The sequence below is a fragment of the Parambassis ranga genome, chromosome 20 (genome assembly GCF_900634625.1).
Source record: "Parambassis ranga chromosome 20, fParRan2.1, whole genome shotgun sequence".
Lineage (NCBI taxonomy): Eukaryota > Metazoa > Chordata > Actinopteri > Ambassidae > Parambassis > Parambassis ranga.
The window spans coordinates 511,600-532,143 of record NC_041040.1 but is presented as its reverse complement, the minus strand read 5'-3'; the positions used below and the strand labels follow the sequence as shown (position 1 = coordinate 532,143).

General features: G+C 45.0%; 2 protein-coding genes across 2 annotated transcripts in view; one reads left to right on the top strand and one right to left on the bottom strand.

The window, feature by feature from the left end:
* bmp6 (bone morphogenetic protein 6) overlaps positions 1–13,198 on the top strand; it is a 36,472-nt gene extending 23,274 nt beyond the window's left edge. Inside the window, exons 3-7 of the mRNA XM_028432478.1 lie at positions 1,338–1,486; positions 1,578–1,775; positions 10,266–10,342; positions 11,306–11,416; positions 11,501–13,198. Of these exons, the coding sequence (XP_028288279.1) occupies positions 1,338–1,486; positions 1,578–1,775; positions 10,266–10,342; positions 11,306–11,416; positions 11,501–11,650 (685 nt within the window). The 3' untranslated portion in view covers positions 11,651–13,198. The remainder of the gene's footprint in view (positions 1–1,337; positions 1,487–1,577; positions 1,776–10,265; positions 10,343–11,305; positions 11,417–11,500) is intronic.
* Positions 13,013–19,376, bottom strand: txndc5 (thioredoxin domain containing 5). Its single transcript, XM_028432479.1, has 10 exons — positions 19,134–19,376; positions 18,105–18,257; positions 17,791–17,896; positions 17,612–17,708; positions 16,794–16,909; positions 15,965–16,051; positions 15,516–15,674; positions 15,313–15,395; positions 15,115–15,244; positions 13,013–14,795 (listed from the first exon to the last, which is right to left on the bottom strand). Exons 1-10 carry the CDS (start codon positions 19,316–19,318, stop codon positions 14,673–14,675), a joined length of 1,239 nt encoding a protein of 412 aa, XP_028288280.1. The 5' UTR covers positions 19,319–19,376; the 3' UTR covers positions 13,013–14,672.
* Positions 19,377–20,544: the final 1,168 nt, after the last annotated feature.

Below are 20,544 nucleotides of genomic sequence, written 5' to 3'. Positions count from 1 at the left end.
AATTAGCTCGACACCCTTTGTACTTTTCATTTGATTGGAGTGGTTTCTCTAACAGCAGGTGAGGAATGTGAGAGATTACAATGCCAAAAATGTGGCCGGCTTGACGTCGTGTTGAGAAAGGGCGGGGATTAGCTACTGACCATTCACCTGCAGTATCTAGCTGTTATTCCGACTCAGTGCGTGTATCACAGTTGTGTTCTCATTCCTACACTGGTGCAGATATCAGACCCAGGATTATAATCTGTATCCCTTCCCTTCAGATTGCTTTTTATGATCGTACAAATATGCCTTTTCAGCAGTTTAAGAGATGAAAGCATGTGAAATAGCCGGACCAGCTGTGAGTTACACTCTCCCACCTTGCATAACAATTTTAACAGCAGTCTCTGACAAGACTTATAAAGGGGATTTATTGTAGAAAAAAAGCACAACGTTGACTCTTGACCCTGTTATTCCACTTCATTTAAGACGTCAGTCAATAAGAAGTTTTTACAGTAGCTCTCACGCTGCAGGCAGCTCTCTGATGGACTCCCCGCCATCTTTGGTCACGCTGGCTGTGTGTGTGTGTGTGTGACAGTGAGGCAGAAACATCAGCGCACACACTGTGAGGCATGTATGAATTTAGCATTGAGGTGGAGTATGTGTAGGAAAAACAGGGCAGAAGCTCATACACAAGTTGTCAGAAACGCTCCCATTAATGACCAATAAAGAAGGGCAGCTGGAGCATGACTGCAGGGGCATTCTCCGAACACCTGGATGATTGCGAGGCTTTGATGTCGCTTCTAGAGGAGTGTCCGACAGGCCGGCTGCTGTGTTATTACTACTGTAATGGGACAGTGGGAGGACTCGGCCCTCTTATCACTCACACTCCGTCTTCTCCTTACAGCTCCTCCGCTCTCTTTTCATTAAACGCTCGTCCGTTTTTCCTCGCCTCTTTTTGACACATTCCTCCATTTTGTAGCTCAGTTACACACAAGATATTGTAAATGATATTAACATACATGTAGCCTGATACCAAACGTGTAATTCCTTCCTTTCCCCAGTCCCTCAGAGAGGTGGACATGAGGGTCAGGTCTACAGTGGAGTAGAATACAGTGTATGCCGGGGTTAAGCACAGCCATCCATCTTCCTGTCATTTTGTTATGATACAATCCAAGAGCTTCTGCTTTTCCTTTGGTTTCTTAAAGAGGGACATCAGTCCGGTTCTTAGCAGGAAGCGCAGCTCAGCACAGACCTTTGTATGTTTGATTACATCTGCTGCAACTATTGGCACAATTTACCCATTAAGCATTTCTATTATTATGCTTTATGCACAAAGTTTATCCTGTTTTTTTTTCCAGAGAGGCAGATCTGTTCCTGCTGGAGTCCCGCAGGCTGTGGGCTGCTGAAGAGGGCTGGCTGGAGTTTGACATCACTGCCACCAGCAACCTGTGGGTGATGAGTCCCGTGCACAACCTGGGCCTGCAGGTCAGCGTGGAGACCAGCGGCGGTAAGGGTGTTCCATAACATTACAAGCATGCAGTTTACCTAACAACAGAACCCAGATCAGCAGATCCATCTGTGTGTGTGTTTGGAAGCAGGACAGAGCATCGGCTCCAAGGAGGCGGGGCTTGTAGGACGGGACGGCGCTCTGGAGAAGCAGCCTTTCATGGTGGCATTCTTTAAAGTCAGCGAAGTGCATATCCGCACCCCCCGCTCCACTGGTGGAAAACGTCGCCAGCAGAACCGCAACCGATCCACACAACCGCAAGAGGGATCCAGAGGGCCAGGCCCAGCAGGTGAGCACTGAACCTCAGTTCACCTCATCACACAGTGCAGCCACCAATGCAGTCAGACACAAGCCTGACCTCAGCATAACCTCAAGACATCCGCAGCTGATGTCTACACTCTGGAGATCAGGGGATGCGTAGCATGTGTTTGAAGTCTGGTTGAAGTATTTCTTTCTGAGATACTTGATGAATTAGACCTGACTTCTGCCGGATCTCTCTCTAATCAGTCCCCATCAGATGAAAATTGTAGCCCAGGGATGATGTCCAAAATCTGTTTTTACTGTAGCTTCTTGTTATAGTGCAGGGTTTCCCCCGCAAACCTGCGTTATGAGCAGGGGCTGTAGTGTTTTCCACAGCAATATGTCGTTATTTATGGTGTGCCTCTCCATACAGGCTGAGTTACACAGTTGGTGGGAGTGTTTAGCCACAAATTTAAGCTACAATGACTTCATAATAAACAATTTCGATGAGATTAATGGGGACAGCGAGCAGGAGAAAGGAGAAGAAGGCCGACTTTTATGTTGCCGTCTGTTATAAATTGAAGGAGCTGTAGTAATTCTCACCAGAGAACATCGCAAGATAGTACAGAATTTAAGAGGCAGGCGGTGACCTCATACTCTCAACCTTCTCATCAGCCCCTTCTTGCTCCTCTTCCTGCTCGGCCGATGATGTAATGAGCAGGTATAAGCCCGATGTTATGAGCTCCGCAAGCTTTTCAAATTAAATCAAAGTCTAATCCGCCCACCTTGCACCTGCTGTGTAATTCTGGCCAGACTTTACAGTTTTAATGCTAAGCTGTTCCTGTGAGGCTTCATTGTGTGACTGCTGCTGTGTGTAAAGTGAGTGCTCAGTGAGCCTGCTGGTAATATTGGGCTAATCCTTGCCTAATTTGACAGATGAAGCATCGTGTTATTGTTGCAGCCTTTGCTGCACAAACTGCAGTAAATAAAAAGCCTCCAGCAGACCGACACTAAGATCTTTCAAACTTTTCTCTCACACAGGCAGCATTTTTTAAATGGTCGCTTTTTGAAGCAGATTGTTGTTTTGGTCACTTAACTGAGAAGCAAAACTCTCCCCATGAATCCTTTCCTACTATATACTGGACTTTGATGTTATGGTTAACTTAGCCATGCAGTGTTACTGCAATCAGGCAGTCCCCAGCCTGAGTTTATCGGCTGGAAGCTGTCTGCACAGGCAGGGGAATGACCTTTCATAGCTCTTTTGTCAGAATGTCAAATCGGGCAGCAGGGTTGTCCAATAGCCCGAAGGTCGGCGGTTCGACCCCAGCTCCTCCCTAGTCATTGTCGTGTGTCCTTGTGCAAGGCACTTTACCTGCATTGCCTCCAGTGCACTCACTGGTGTATGAATGCGTATGAATGGATCGGCGGTGGTCGGAGAGGCCGTAGGCGCACCTTGGCAGCCACGTCTCCGTCAGTCTCCCCCTGGGGAGCTGTGGCTACCACTGGTAGCTCACCACTGCCACTGTGTGAATGTGGTGTGAAAGAATAATGCATCTCAATGTAAGCGCTTTGAGTGCCTGCCCAACAGAGCAGAAAAGTGCAATATAAGACCAATGCATTATTAAATATACCTAGTTTCATTCATATTTGATTGTGAATGGCAGCTATGCTTTTTGTTGAGACAGAGCACAGCATTATCAGCAGTATTTGCAACAGCTGAACACACTTTTAATCAGCCCAAGTTGGATTCAACAGTAGCCACAGAGCCATTGACTGAAGAAACTTACACATGTCCCAAAAATCTCCCCAGAGCTGACTCACTTTCAGTCTTCTCACTGCACTGACAGAGCTGCAAACAGCCCATCGTATCATCTTGGCTGGCTACCTGGGAAGCGGTTTACCTCTGCTTAGCTTCTCCTGCTTCCCTTCTAATGGCTCTACCATCTGCATGGTGCAGCACACAGCAGCGTTTGTAGCATAGCTTCGTTTTGTCTTCACTGCTGCACTCTGGCTCAGATCTGCTGGCTCTGTTTGTCCGGGCATCTTCAGTGACTTTCTCAGTAGGTTACATTGCAGTGCTATTAACACAAAAGGTTGTAAGTTGAATTCCTGCAGGGCTTCTTCTCAGTAATTACGCATAGATGAAAGCTTTCGGCTGACACAACACGGAACAAAGGCTCATCATTTGTTATGCTACAGGACAGTTAAAGGCAGCACATGCTCATTTCTGGCTCCAGAGGTGTCCTCTCCTCTGCCCAGCTGTCACCTTTGGCTCCCGATGTCCTACATCAAGGTGTCCTAGAGACAAAGTGATACTGGAGGACACTGTGTGCTCACAACATGTCTGTAGCAGACATCTTCTCCTCTTGCGATGACAAAATGAGCTTAGATTAATAACTTAATGCTAATTTTAGATGCCAATTATCAAGGCAGCTGTAGCTTTATTCTCAGTTTTTGCAGCAGGAGGATGAGAAAAGTTTCAGTGAATCTGCTTAAAAAATCTGCTCAAACAACGACAATCTGTTAAATATGTGTCCTGGAGGATTGGACTTTACATAACCCAAAACATCAAGACCTCTCCGCCTCACCACTCGGGACAACTGGGAGTGTAAATATTTAGATCCTACACAGGAAGCAGGGAGGCCCCCCTCGCGACAGCCGTGTGTCCGTGGCCAGCAGAGGACTGCTGGGATTGGACGGGATGGGAGGATCCTTGAGGAATTCAGGAGGGCATATGGTTTCAATACCGCATCACTCACTCCAGAGACGGGGAGGAGGCCGCGATGGATGGGGAGAGCATCCGTCTTGTGGAGCGCTCATGGGGAGAAACAAAATGTGGACACTACACTACCCCACACACACACACACACACACACACACACACACTTTCTGTTTGGCAGAGAGCTGCAGTACATCGGCTCAGGCCACCTCAGATCCAGCTTAAAGGAGTATTTCACCCATAATTCACCCTGATACTTTTTCCTGAAAAACATGAGATCTAAAGCCGGAAGGCAGCGTCGTGTTTGTTTTTAATTGCTAATGTGTACACTAGTTTCCACATAGGGACTTTTTTCAGCTTAAATTTACACTGCGCTTTCTATAAATAGCTTCCTTCCTCCTTCTGAACCTGTGTGGTGAGCCGCTGCTGTGACTTTACTGCATCATGTGTGTCTTCATTTCTACAGGCCTATTTTTGTCATTTTGATTTCATAAGGTTGGCTTTGCTTTGTCATAAATTACTAAAATTCCTCACTCAGGCTGCTGAGACTATAAAACAACCTTTTAACTAGGAAACTTTATTTTCCCAACTGTAATCCCTGTGAGGTTTTGTTAGACCTTGTTATTTTCTCATTTTCACAATTTTAAGCAGGCTGGGTTTAAAGGGACATGTGATATTAAATATATTCCAGATGACTGAAGAGGACAGATGCAGCCAAATACATTAGTTTTGAGATAATGCTGGGATTATATGTGCAATAAATCATCTTTGTTTTTGCTCTTTAATTTTACATTTTCCCTTACATGTGGACTTATGTGGGGGAGGCATGTATATTTTTTGTTATATTTCCACCGACTCTGGGTGTGCCTGGTGGAAAATGCTCCTGTGTACCTTGCCAAAAGAACAATACAACACCTTTAAAGGTAATTTGGGGTTTTGTGGGCGAGGAGGGCTGGGGAGGTAATGGGAGTCGGGTTGGGCTTTGGCTGTGGGGGAGGTTAACAACCATCCGGGGAAGGAATATCACGTCCCGGCACAGCACAGGCGGCCTGTAATTAGGTCTAGCCAGTCATTAGCTGCGCAGCTAAAAGACTGACCAAGCTTACAGTATTGCTTAAAGAATTATAATAACACGGCTCTCAGCCAGCTGTGTTTTTTCATCTGTCGCTCCTCTCCTCCCTCCTCCTCATCCTCCTCACTCCTTCCCCACCCGATCTCCTTTTGTTTACCGTTGGAGTAATTAGACATGGTGGAGCTCCCTCGCAGAGTTTAATAACCTCTGTGATGAAAGACAGGAAGAAAGATAAACTTCTGTAGTAGTGGTTGGGGGGGGGCATTCTTCTTTCATGTCTTCATGGCTGCTGGGATGGGGTTTTATTTTTAACATTGGGCCTATAGAAGCGTTCTGTCACCACCACCGCAGCCTCTGTGGGAATTTGTGCGACTGCTGCTGTGAAAGCCGCAAACTTCTCTCACTCATGAATCGAGAAATCGCTACAGACTGATGGGGCGGTGTGAGGCTCCGGGCAGTAAACACTGCGGTCAGGTTTAACACCTGAACTGGCACCATTCCATTCTTGTATTTTCGGAACAACCTGTGATAAATTTCAGTTACTGCTTTTTCCCCCTCCTGCAGGAGTTTTATGAATGAAAGGTAGTGTGGGAAGGGTTAATGCCAACCCAGGAGTCCTACAGTACATATCGAAAAAGAACTACAGTGCTTATGTTCAGAGTGTGTTTCCCCTGCTATTGAATAGACAGGGTGGGAACCGGCAGCCGCTGCCCCACCTCACTGAATTCAATGTGAAATAGTCAAATAGATTGTGTCTGCTTACAGAGAAACGTTTCCAGGTTAAACAGTGTCCGATAAGCAGCTGTGATGCGGAGCTCTGCGACACCCATTAAAGGAAATCCTGCCTGTTTATGTTGATATTTAAATATTTGCTTCTGACGGAAGAAGATGAAACTGGAAATGACATCTACACCCCCACCCTTAAAAAAAGCTAGAATCGGTCTTCTTCACCGTCTGTGTGAAGGCAGGCGTCAGGTTTCCACATCACACTGGCTGTTTGTTGGACCGTGGAGGAGTCCTGATGTCATAAATCCTGCTTGCAGGTAGACACCTTAAACTCAGAGGAGCTTTCCACTCTCAGACACAGAACATACATCATACTCTGTGGCGAGGAGGTCAAACAGCCAAGACCAGATACAAAGTGGAGCTACAGCCATACAATAGAACTCATTATACTAATCAATACAGTGTCAAACTATTATTTCTCATGCTAAGCTGAGCTAACTTTTTAGCTCCAGCATGCAGATATGAGTGGAAGTCAGACAAACAAATTGTTTCAACTTAAACTAAAAACCTTGTGGTCTTAGTATAACGGTAATAACAGCAGTGGCACATTTGTACAGCATGTAGAGTTTTTAAGGTCCCTTTGCCACCTCTGCTCTCTGTCCAGGAAGGGAAAAAGAAATGAATGGAAGCCTCATGGGAGCCGGAGCTCAGCGGTAGCTGTGTGGCATTAAATTTTTACAGGCAGGAAGGGGAGATGTGGTTTATGGGCACCACAAATCTGGGTCTTTACACTCAATGAAAGCCCACAGTAAATATCAGCTTTATTCCTCTTAAAGAGCCCCACTGACTGTAAATGCTGATGGCTTTGAAGGCCACGAGGTGCAGGGAAAACGAGCTGTGTGTGAGAAAGAGAGGAAAAGAAGCAGGCTGCAACACCAGCGGGCTGCAACACCAGCAGGCTGCAACACCAGCAGGCTGCAACACCAGCAGGCTGCAACACCAGCAGGCTGCAACATCAGCAGGCTGCAACACCAGCAGGCTGCAACATCAGCAGGCTGCAACACCAGCAGGCTGCAACATCAGCAGGCTGCAACACCAGCAGGCTGCAACACCAGCAGGCTGCAACACCAGCAGGCTGCAGCGGGCTTTCAGTGTGGACTCAGTATAAGTTTGGATTATAGCGCACATCACATCACATTTATCACATTGCCTGTGGTTGTAGGCACATCATGGCTGTATTGACGGCTTCTGGTGTTGAACTAGTGTGGCAGGCAGCACTTCATTCACCCTCCACCCTGGGCTGTGATTTGACCCGAAGCTGAATGTCACGCTTCATAAACCAGACCTGGATGAGGGCGCAGGGGGTCAATGTTTCAATGTTTCATATTCCAAAATGCACTCGTAAATCTCGTTAACCTGTAGTAGTACAGTACAGTAATGCGTGGTTAAACGTCACATCAGGTTCACACCAGGTCAGCCGGGTTTCTTAGCCAATCTGTCCCTGGATGTTTCCTGTAAATGGACACACACATTTTGTTAGGATAGAATCTGTCTCCAGCTGCTGCTCTTAGACCTGAGTGTATCTTGTACATTAGCTGCTAGGTTCAGTTGTGCATCCAGAGTGGCAAACACACACTCATACAAACTCTGTTTCCACCGGGCGAACTGCACTTCCTATTGGGAAGGAAGGAACCCTGAACTGGGGGAAACACCTGACTGTATCCGACGGTTAGAGATGACCTTTTGACCTCTGTCTGTTGGAACTGTTGCCTCACCTTTCATTTCATGCAGTGGCTCAGTGGTAGAGCAGAGCAATAACCGGAAGATTGGCGGTTCGATCCCAACTCCTCCCTAAGTCATTGTTGTGTGTCCTTGGGCAAGACACTTTACCCGCATTGCCTCCAGTGCACTCACTGGTGTGTGGCGCTCTTTGCTGGGCAGCCTTAAGCAATTTTCCAAATTTCAAATTCAAAAATGTCCCTTCTCTTACAGAATGAACCTGTCTAATCTGATGACATGTTTATGTTTGCTGCAATAACCAACAGGGTTATGCTTCTATACAAAGTACAGCTAGTGGAAACTGAAGCATGCACCATTACTTTCTTCAGTGTGAGATGAACCAGCTCTCTCTCTCTCTCTCTCCCCCCTTCCTTCTGTGTCTCTTCATTTGAGAGCAGTCCAGCCCACATGGGTCTGGGCAGTGCGGTCAGCGCGCCTCTTCACAACCAAATTTAATTTGATGATGAAATCGTAATGCAACTAGCGCCTGTGACTTTAAATGACATCTCTGTGCTTCAAAGAGTAGCTAAGTGGATCTGGCTGTTAAACAGATAAACATCACTTGTGTGTGTGTGTGTGTCTGTAAATGTGTGTTTGTGTATGAATGCAAGCACCACTGGTAATGAATGATAGATGTACAGATGTAAGGGACCAAAATCAATGACCCTTAGATAATTAAAAATGTGTTTGTATATACTCTGTGTGTGTGTGTGTGTGTGTGTGTGTGTGTGTGTCCTTCGAACTCCAGCTGACTAAACAAGGCTGCTGTTGGTTGAGGTGAGTGGCTGGGTGGTGGCTGTGACTGAGTGACAAATCTCTGACTGCGGTCTGACTCATTCGCCTACTGACACGACACACACACACACACACACACACACACACACACACACACACACACACACACACACACACACACACACACACACACACAAGCAAACTTTTCTGAAAATGGCAGCAGTTGCATGCACCGTCATTTTTTTGTACTTATATTTTTCTGTTGATATGGCAACTGCAAGTAATCATGTTAGCATAACAGCAGCAACTTTTCAATTCTTGCGTCCTCTTGTTCACACTTTACATGCATGTGATCCATCCTGGGTGATTAATGTGCTTCTTCAGTTGTTATGTGATGCACAGTTGCAACTCGTGTATGTTAATGCAGCCGAGAAACCGGCTAATAGAGTAATAGTATGATAATAAACTTTATATGCTACAAAGCTAGCAGCATCAGATCAGATTAGTGTTAGCTGTATTGATCTGGGCTGCACTGTTGTATGTAATTCATAAATTTGCATCATTAGTCATATCTGTTATATCCACTGTAGCAAAGTTTGGCTACAGAGGTCAACTAGAGGTCAACTGCTGCTGCTGCTGCAAACGTGGCTTAACCTGCTCACGTGTTGATGCCGATTGTTATTTAAATAAATGGCAGAAAATCAACCTTCTGAGCCGTTAATAACATGAGTGAACCTGTAAACTAAGCTTAGCCAGCTAGCTGTTACTTAGCTTAACACTGCATAGATTTAAGATTTAAAGTCACCTGTGGGTGTGGAGGGGCCACCAAGAAGCTGAGCTGCTTATTATGTCTTGGTGTGGCTGTCGAGACGACTCCCACCTGGATGATAATGTTATGAGTATAAAGGCCTTTGCCCTTTTTTATTATCTGTCTCTGGGGGGTTGGTGATGAAAAGTTATCCAAACAATAAAGACAGAGAAAGTAAGCAAGAGAGAGCCCTGAAAACATCTGTGGAAAATCTGTGTCGCCATCTCGACTTCAGCCTGGTGACCAATGCCAGCAATGACCTCCTCAACCGAACCCGCACCTGAGTCTGTGCAGCCGCCGCCGCTGGGTGTCTGCAGAGCAGGAGACTTCATAAACACAAGTCGTCCCCGTCTCACCACCACTGATGAATCCAATTAGGGATGCGTTCAAGTGCATTAGACAGCAGATGAATGTGAAGCACGTACCAGTGCCGCGACCGCTGTAATGAGCACTTGTGCCTGAGCTCTGGTCTACGCCCTCGCATGTGTCTCCACCCAGTGCATTACACGAAGGCGTGTTGTGTTATTCTTCTGCTCTCAGATTCAGAATGTAATGTGTCATTTTCACAGGACTTAATTGTGCATTTTTTTACGTCAGCGTTTACTCAAGGAAGACTTTTTTTGCTGACTGTGTCAGGCAGTGAAATGATGCCTTCAAGTTACAGTATTAGAAGTTAAAGACTTCTTCTCTTTTGTTACAGATTACAACAGCAGTGATCAGAAGACGGCCTGCAGACGACATGAGCTGTACGTCAGCTTCAGAGAGCTGGGCTGGCAGGTATTTGATTTTTTTATTATTAATAGATTTTCAACAAAACGTCTCTCTGGAACTGTGCAAACATCCCTCTTTCAGTCCCTCAAGGTTAACACTGCTGATATCCAAGTCTGTGGTAATATTTTGAATCCATGTGAAGTCGTCCTTCCAAAAGACACACACAAAAAAATAGTTTGGATAAACCATTAGTCCATCACAAGCTGCCTTCTCAATCTTGTTGTCGTTACCAATTGTCCTCACACCTAAAACTCCCAAATGAGACGCATATTCTGACCAGTATCATAGGCTGATATACAAGATACAAAGGGTAAAAGGGTCAGTGGCTCAGTGGGAGTAAGTGTTTGTGTGTGTGTGGTAGGAGACAGAGGGAGGAATAGAAGTACATTCTTCCAAACAAGCTGTGAGCCGTTAACGCAGCACTGACATCTAGAGGGAGACTGCCAACAATCACTCACACATACGCACACAGTTGTCCTTTCCTTAATTTCAGACATCAACATTTACACAACACCTAACCTTACTGTAACCTTAAACCAGCTCTCCAGACTAAAGTGCACCAAATAGAGAAGCAAGTCCCCACAAAGTGACTGAGAAACACACACACACACACACACCGATGGACGAAGGGACAGGAGAAGACAGGGCTCTTATTTACACAGACAGGAAGGTGGACTAGATACAAACACAAGTTAGAGTGAGGTGAAACATGCTGAGAATGTGTCTGAGTGAAACAGTAAGACTCGGAGAGGAAGGAAGGAAGGAGGAGAGGAGTATTGCTTCCCTGAGTGATTTCACAGACGGCAGCGTTTGAGCAGGGGTTTGTCCTCAGAGGGAAGTTTAACCCCGAGCTCACCGACAGCAGTCATAACTACCTACACTGACAAAATAATAATAAAATAAACGTCATGACAGTTGTTAGCACCACCACAAATGTTCCGTGACTAAGTTAAAGTGTTTCTCTATAAGGACTGGATCATCGCTCCTGAAGGCTACGCAGCCAACTACTGTGACGGAGAGTGTTCCTTCCCCCTCAACGCCCACATGAACGCCACCAACCACGCCATCGTGCAGACGCTGGTAAGACCAAACCCGCTGATGCCGCACGTCTTGTCATTCTAGTTCACAGGAGCGGATAAAAAAAGTGTCCTATCATTTTTTCAGGTGCACCTCATGAACCCAGAGAACGTGCCGAAGCCGTGCTGCGCCCCCACCAAACTCCACGCCATTTCAGTGCTCTACTTCGACGACAACTCCAACGTCATACTGAAGAAGTACAAGAACATGGTGGTGCGGGCCTGTGGCTGCCACTGACACCACGGATGATGGGGAGTGCTTCATAGAAAGTTGGGTGACCTCAGATAGACACCGGTTTCCCTGCTTAAATCCTCGCCCTACAAGGAATGTCCAACCTTAAAGATCATCGATGTGCTGTCTTCACATAATCCTGGACCGCTCAGAACATCTGCCCAAGAACATTTCCGATCAGACTAAGAGGGGGACCTTAGCAAACCGACACTATGTGGGTGTCATCCATTGACTCCCTGTTTCAGGTGTCGAGTCACCTTTTCTACTTTTACTGTGGCCTGGAGTCTTCATGGGTCTGAGTGTGTGTGTGTGTGTGTGGGGAGGAGGGAGCGTTTATATATTATGTGATAATTGAAGTGTGTGTATGAATGCCTGAGAGGCTACTGCACCTTCTCCCTCACTGAGAGGGTGAGGGCAAAACGGAGCTGTTGTAGGAGTGCTGCTTTCTGTCCTGACTCCTGAAAGATGGTGGATCAGTTCTGTAATGAAGAACTTCTGTGTGTGTTTGTGTGTTTGTGTGTTTGTGTGTGTGTGTGTGTGGGGGGGGGGCTGAGCCAGATCCTTTCAACAATCCCAACTCGAGTGATACATTGGAGTCAGTACATTCAACATTTCCTTCCTTTTTCCTCCTGTATTTTCTTCTCAAGCCATATTTGCCTTCCCAAAAATATAATATGGACTGGACCAAAGTGACCGCAGGCTATTTCAGCAGCGCACCGCTCCAAATATGCCCCTTCGAGTCAATATTTGCCAGGCTCGGGCTGAGCTGCGATTCACCAAGGCTGGTTCAACATGATGCATGTTGTGGCTAAACTGATGTTTTTCTCCAAAGAACCGAAGAATACAGCCTTATCCCTACAACATACCACAAATGGCCGTTTCCATGTTGCTGCACTCGCAAAGTTAACAAACGCTTCCACTCCTGACAACCCATCAAGAAATTGTGGAAAAACATTAAGCGAGTCAAAAACAGCCAGCAGGACTGAAGCTTTCTGAAATTAGCCCTTTTTTTTTTGCTTTTTCAAACTCTTGAGGGTGAAATTATCTTGAGACTTGTGTCCAATGGCGACGTCTTCCCAACTGAACATGTTACTGTGAGCTTCGAATGGCATGGAATCTTTTAGAGAACATATTTTTTAAATGAGAAACTAATACCAGTAACAATCAAAAATACCTTACGTGCCTAACTAATCATACGTTACAAAATATACCTCTGGTAAGCTGCTGTTTACATTTGTGATCATGTTTAGACTGTTTTTTGTAAATACTTGTACATTCTCAGCTTATTTATTGCACCTTTTATTAAGAAAAAAGAAGAAAAAACATACGTTATTATTAACAGAGACAGATGCGAACACAAAATGAACGTTATTTTTGAAAAAAACTTTATTACGAAATCTCATGTTACAACTTGCCATTATTCATTTTTTTTTTGTACAAAAATCTATGGGCAGTGCACAACCCACCACCCATGTAAAGGACAAAAAAAATACTTCCGTCACTGGAGTTCCTTAGACCATGTGCTATCCATAAAAACTTTTACTGACAAAAAAAAACTGCTGTGTGTCAGACTGTTTGTGTACCTGGGTTCGACAATAAACAGGGGCCTGCATCATGAGGCACATAACCTGGGTCAAAGAGCGCTTGCACAGAATCGGTCATGGCCTAACAGGTGGCTGCACTTTACTACAGAGAAGTAAAAAAAAAAAATAATAAAAAGAGGTTTTATGGATAGAACCGCAAACGCTCTTTCACTCAGGTGACATGTTCTTGGCCTTTGACTGTTGAGTCTCCACAACCAAAAACAGGCTTGACTTGTGGTTCAAGTTTGATTAATGGATCCAATCAGTGTCTAAAGCAAGAATAGGAAATTAAAACCAGACAAGGGGGAAGTAAGATTTGGCAAATGATGCATCTCTTTCTAGACCGTTTCACTGGTCAGAGTGAATCAGCACCAGGTGTTGCTGTACTGTAAAAAAAAAACCAGGTCACCCCATTATCAGTGTCCTGTTTCAGGTGGCTGAATGGCCAGAACAGTGTTTTCTCTGGCGTCGGTAAATCAGCCTGATATTTATGGTGGGATGATACACTGGAATCCCAATCAGATAGGTGAGATAAGTGATTCACCTCACCCTGAGCAGCTTCACCCTACTCCTTTGCTACAGCACCATCTGCCAAAGCTTTTCAATACAAGTCTGGACATTAAAATGTTTTTATGTCAATCTCTACATTTGGATGGGTAAGACACAAGTAAAATATAACAAAAAGTGGTAGTGGTAATGCTATAAATGGGGCAGCATGGTCCAGGCCTGAGACTGAATGAAAGCTAGGAGGAGGGCGGAGGGAGGGCTGATTAAAATCACAGGAGTCAATAAAAAAGCAATCAGAACCTGGTCATCATCATTAAATGGAAAAAGTGAACCATTATTCTGTGACTCCTGTGATCACAATTATACCTCCATCACCGCCTTCTTCTAGTGTGTGTGTGTGTGGGTGTTTCCCTGAGAGTTAAGTCACACAGGCCATGACTGGCATGGGTATGAAGTACAACAACTTAACACTCAACTTCACATTGGGGAACCTTTACAGCTGTTAAAGAGACAGTACCGTAACATTAATGGCAGAACAACAGATTCCTCATACAGAACAGCATCGGAGAAAGTGGCTACAGAATCAGAAACATTGTTTTAATGGGCAGGGACTTTAGTAACACCCTTTTTTTCTTACATTTATGTGAAGAGCTGAGGTTCTGATTAACTGAGCAGTGCTTGCAAAGTGGTCGTCAGATATGTTACCCCATTTGTTGACCCAACCAACACTATATGATTTGCAGAAGATACATAATTGTGCTACAGAAATCATAAAAACATTCACATTCAAAACACTGGTCTGAGTGTCATCAGCTGACTGCTTTCTGAAGAGAACCAAAGACTGTGAGAGCGAGAGAGAGAGAGAGAGAGAGAGAGGTCTCCTACTGAACAGATATGCAGTGTGGGCGAGTAGAGGGGTGAAGAGTGAGCGCCGGCATCTACAGCTCATCTCTCGCCTGCCTCATCACAAAGTTGTGCAAGCTCTCCAGGTCCCGCCCGCCGTGGTGCTCGTCTCCCTGCTCTCCTGCTCTGAAGATGATCAAGGTGGGATAACCTCGGACCTGGAGTCAGAGAGTAGGAAGGAAATGATCCTGTGTGTGAGTGAGCTATCCTTTTCCTTGTAGGGTTTTGTTTGATTGACTTATTGTGAGTATAAATCCTTATCAGCATTACATAATACTCAATCAAACTCTACAGTCAAAGGTGAAGCTGTGTGTAGAACCTAATTACAGTGGTGTAGTTTTATGGTCATGACATAAATCTTAGATTGTTTTTAATTCATCCAGTGTAACACACTGTTTTTAGGCAGTGGTGTAATGTGCAGTGGTGTAATGTGCAGTGGTGTAATGTGCAGTGTTGATGACGTACAGATACACTTACAGAGTACTTGTTGCAGAGTGTGCGCTCAACAGTGCAGTCCACTTTGGCAATCTTGACATCAGTGAGACCTGGAAACTCCTTCTTGGAAAGATCCTCCCATGCTGGAGCCAGGTTTTTACAGTGGCCGCACCTACACAGAGGAGTTACGTCACGTGAACACACTGGCTGTTACTGTAGTACAGTCAACACTGATCTTACCATGGAGCGTAGAATTTGATGAAGGTTAAGCCCTTGGCCACGGTCTCTTCAAAGTTAGTCTCAGTCAGGGTCAACACGCCTGACTGCGGACAGAAAGTGGACAGGAATGTAAACTTTGAATTCATTCAATTTGAACTGCAGATAGAGGGACTGTTGTAACCTGTGAATGGTTTATGGACCCCATCACTTTCATGCACACTCACCTTCTCCTCCTCTTTGACCGGCTCATCAGTGGGGATCTCATTTGCCTCTTGTTCTTCATTTGGTTCCTGCTGCTGCTCCTCGGTTATTACAGCTTTAACCTGGTTGTCGATGAAGTCTTTGAAAGAGTCCAGGTCTCTTTTCCCCTTGTACTGTTCTTTCTGCAAAAAGCAAATACAGCAAATGCAACTTTTGAGTTTCTTATGAGAGCTGAAACTTTACAAGCACCCAGGAGGATGGGCATCCTTTATCACAACACATCACTTTTACTGACAGACTGATGGATCAGAACTCGAGTACAGGTGCCAGGTTTTATATTCTAACTCTTCACCCCAGTATGATGTAATATGTATGGAAGTCTGCAGTAAATCTAAGAAGGTGTTGATAAAAAGGCAATGACAACCACAGTGGAAGCATGAATGGAGGAACGAGTCCAGAGCACCGTCCATACCTTCTGCCCGTTGTAGAAGAAAAGCAGAGTAGGGTATCCCCTCACGCCGTTCTCCGAGCACACCTCATAGTGCTGCGTGCAGTCCACCTAGGTCATAAATATATGAACAAGTGTTATTAAACAGAACGTCGCTTCACACACGTATCCTGAGGGGTGTTTGCTTAATATGCAAACAGCAGCTTCTCATATAATCAACATCCTGTCTGACAGGATCTGGACCGTAGCCTGCACTGAAGAGAGACATGTCCTTTAGTTAGTTTTAAGGCTTTAAATGTCTTAAACATGATTTGTTTTTGCATTTCATTCAATAATGAGTGCAGCTCAGCAAAACAGTATCAGTTAGGGATGTCCCGATCCGATCACGCGATCGGAAATCGGGCCCGATTACGTGATTTCAGACTCGATCGGAATCGGACATTACCTCACGATCAGGACTCGGATATATATTTATTAGGGCTGTCAAAGTTAACGCTTTTCGTGCACGGTGGCTCTGTGTCTTGTAGCGCAGGGGTGTGACAGTTACTTTTGGCGCGACAGGTCCTGGGTTCGAGACCTTGATGTGCTGCGTGTGTGAAATCTCCTAGTGTGGACGCACGCACGCGCGCGCACACACACACACACACACAGGTTTTGTCGCAATGAGTGCCTTTATAGAAAGTATCGGATCGGGACTCGGTATCGGCAGATACTCAAAATTAAATGACTCAGACTCGGACTCGAGGGCAAAAAAACCTGATCGGGACATCCCTAGTATCAGTGTAACGGTGTCTGTCCTTTACTCGTTTTAACACCTGATTAACAAGTAAAGAAACACATGAAGCTGTCCCACCTTTCCTATTTTCACATCATCAGAGTGCTCGAAGGTGGTGGCCAGCTGTTCCCAGGTTGGAGCCATGGCTTTGCAGTGACCACACCACGGTGCAAAGAACTTAACAAAATGAGCACCTGAAGAGGGAAAAGAAACATTTTTTAAACTGTCCATCACATGTTTACACAGTTCTGTTAAGTGAAGATGAAGTTTACGAGTCTAAGTTTATGGTTTGATTCATGTAAAAAGGTGACTCCACTACAAGCCTGCAGTAAATCAAAACACACACCTCTTACAGGTTATTCATGGTCAATTATACAACGTTTCCTGCAGCTCTGTAGCCAAGATGTGACCTATAAACGCTGCTTTAAATATGCCTATGTCATATCCTGCCTTTTTTTTGGTCTCCTAACAAGAAATCATTTATTTTTTCTTTAAAACCAAAACATTGAACTTCAGCAGAGCTCAAGAGCAGTAATTTCAGCGCGACAATTATCGTCAGCACCGTTTATTTTTGCAGTCCTTTTCTAAAAAAAAAAAAAATCCAGGAACGTGAGGCGACAGGAGGCGAGCGTTACACAGTCCGTTCATGTTGACTGATGCTGTGGACTGTGGCTCAGGTACTCGTGTTGAAATGTCAGTTATGTAAATCAAGGCGACGAGGTGTTTCCATTCTCTAATGAGGGATCTAGACACACCACTGAGTGCGGGTGAAAACTGAAAGTATGTTTAAAAAAATGAAGACAAAACAGAAACTGTTCATGTGTTACAGCAGGATGCAGCTGCCGTCATTATCAATGCCTAAGTGTGCTGCCTTTAAATGAAGCATTAGATTTTACCTTTGGCTATGTGGGTTTTAAAGGTGAGGGCAGTGAGCTCATACATGCCCTGTTTGGGCTCTGGGGCTTTAGGAGGCTCCAGTTCACTCTCTGGTTCCTGGAGGGTAAACAACAACAACAACATGAGGCATGAATACCACCATTGCACTATAAAATGCTGTTTTAAGAAGAACACTCACAGATGGCTCCTCCTGGAGTGTCTTCAGCATCCAGGTCTCCAGGGACTGCAGATCTCTGGGACCCTGATACTTGATTGCTTCCTGGTCTGGCTTAAACAGCTTCAGTCTACACAAAACACAAACTGATGTTACATGATAGATTTGTGGCTCGGTAGTAAAACTAGACCTTCTGTCAATTATTATCCCATGACTTGAGTCACGGGAGCATCCGAGTTTTCAAGGAAGTCATTAGATAGATGCAGATTCAACTGGTTAATGAGTCATTTCTAAGTGTAACTGTGGTGGAAAAGACAAGGTTTTATTCTAGTACTTACGTGGGGTAGCCTCTGACCCCGTGGACATTGGAGCAGAACTTTGTGTCCTGAACACAGTCCACTTTTACCACAAACACCGGGGGCTCATCCATGCTGTTGTACTTGTCTGCCAGTTCATTCCATGCTGGCTGTAATCTCTGGCAATGGCCACACCTGGACACAAGAGGGGTCGATAAACAGCAGGGTCAGCATAAGATGAAATGAAGCTCCCCAAAGAATCATCGTACATTTTGTGGACGCACCACAAACGACAAACTTAAGTGTGGCAAAACTGGAATTATCAGTGGAAACATGTCGGCGTCATATTACTGCAGTAACTGGCTCTTTAAACAGGGAGAAGCCACTGTGTGCAGCTCTCATGTTTCATAATCCCTATCAAGAATACCAATCTGAATATGAGACGAGGAATGCACAAAGGATTCCGGTGGGATGTGAGGAAGAGCAGATGCACTGCAGAATATTTCCCTTCACAGTCTGTTTTTCTTACATTAAACTACTGATGACACAAACTAACTTTTGCCCATGCAGAGAACTAAATCAGGGCCCGCTGGTGGTCCGTGGACCATAGCTTTGAAGTCTCTGACACAACATTAGTCAATCAGTGCGTGCCACGTCAGCGCATCTCTCAGGACTACAACTCTGAGCTGTGACTGAATCTGTGCGCTTTGCGAATTAAAGATAATGTTAACGAACTGTGCCGCACATCGTTTTAAACTACACGCCAGAGGTTGAAACTCCATTTGTACCGAGGCCTGTGAGAAAGTAGTTTAAAATCCGCTAATCTAGCTTTTGCTAGTTAGCAGCTAAGCTAGCAGGACGAGCCGGCCAAAACGAATGAGCTGCGTAGCATACTAGCTTAAGTGCTAACTAGCTTGACTGCTAATTTGCCGGTTAGTGATAAGTCCTCTGTAAGAGGTAGGTTTTCCTATTTAATGCGTTTATTAAAGACATTGTGGGAAGCATGGGCTGCTCTCAGTCATTTCTTTTTTTGAAGTCGTCAAGGGAAAAGTTGTAAAACTGTTCACTTACCAGGGGGCATAAAACATGACAAAGTGGGGAGCTGTGGGCACCGCCTCAGTGAACATCTCCACCGTGTAAGTATGCTTAGCATGCTCATCTTCTTCTGCATCAGTGTCACAAAATACACTAGAAAACACTAACGACAAATAAATAAAACACAACATAAAGGGTGTGCAGTGCAGCGCCGGAGCCATGGTGGATCTCTGGAGGTGCACACAGTGTCCCGGCTGGAGTGAAAAGACAGACTCCCGATGAGCACGCCCCTCTGCGGCCTCTTTAAAGCCATGGCAGCTCTGGATGGGACATTGTAGATGGAGCCGACTGCAACTGAACGCAACAGTGTAGTCCGGAAGTTGTGGTAGATCTGTGGCAGCACGCATGCGCTTTGCAGCTCTACATAAGGTCGGAGCTAGTAGCACGTTTTGTGGTGCACAAACACACAGCGTTAAGTCCAGAGAGCTTCCTGAGACAAGAAGTCCATCAGCTAAAGAGGTGATGAGAGGCTGTGTTCTCCACAGTCTCTGTTTGACCTCAGCCATGCTGCTGCACCAGTAAGTTCCTCCATGTTTGCCTGCTGTGTTGTTTACATGATGATGCTTAGCAATAAAACTACTATTCAACTACATTGCCACACACACTAGCTTGCTGCTAAATCAGGATCCTAAAATGTCGAATACTGTGCAAATACACATTAGTTTCATGCCTTTATTTTGAAAGTCTACAGTGTCAAAGCTAATTTCTGAGTACCTGTTTGGACCTGCGGTCAGTGATGTCATCCATTCGTGTTGTTATTTACACTATAATTAAAGTAAGGCTGTGTGTGTGGCCGCCTCTCATTGGTGGATTGTGTATCTCTGGTTTTATCTTCTATATTTCAACATTCGGTTTCTTCAGTAATTGAGAGCAAATCCTTTATCAAGCAGCAATCAAACACATTTTCTCCTGAAAATGCTTTTTCTGGTTAATATTTGTTGTATATAAATGTATTTCTTTAAATCTGTAATGTGAGGGAGCAGTGGATGCATTAGAATGTAAGCAGGTTGTTGTATTTTTAGCTGAATGTTGATAATGTAAACTCTCTCAGGCCCAATGTTCCCAACTAATGATCAAGCTAACTTTTAATTTATGCCACTTTAATGATATTTAGTTAATTTCAGGTTCATTTCCTTTGCTATCTGTGGACAGGAAGTTGACTCCCTCCCCCAAGTGATCATTCAATGGTCCTTCTACTGCATGTTTTAAGCCCAGGATTGATCCTGGCAGGTCTCTCTCTCTCTCTCTTCCTCTCTGGATCTCTACGGGTCTCTCTGCCTTCAGATCTGTGTGCTGACCTGCAATCCGGCCTCCTGACAAAACCAGTGTTCATCTATGTAGTGCTGGTATAATTAACCTGACAATATATCAGACAAAACAAACTAAT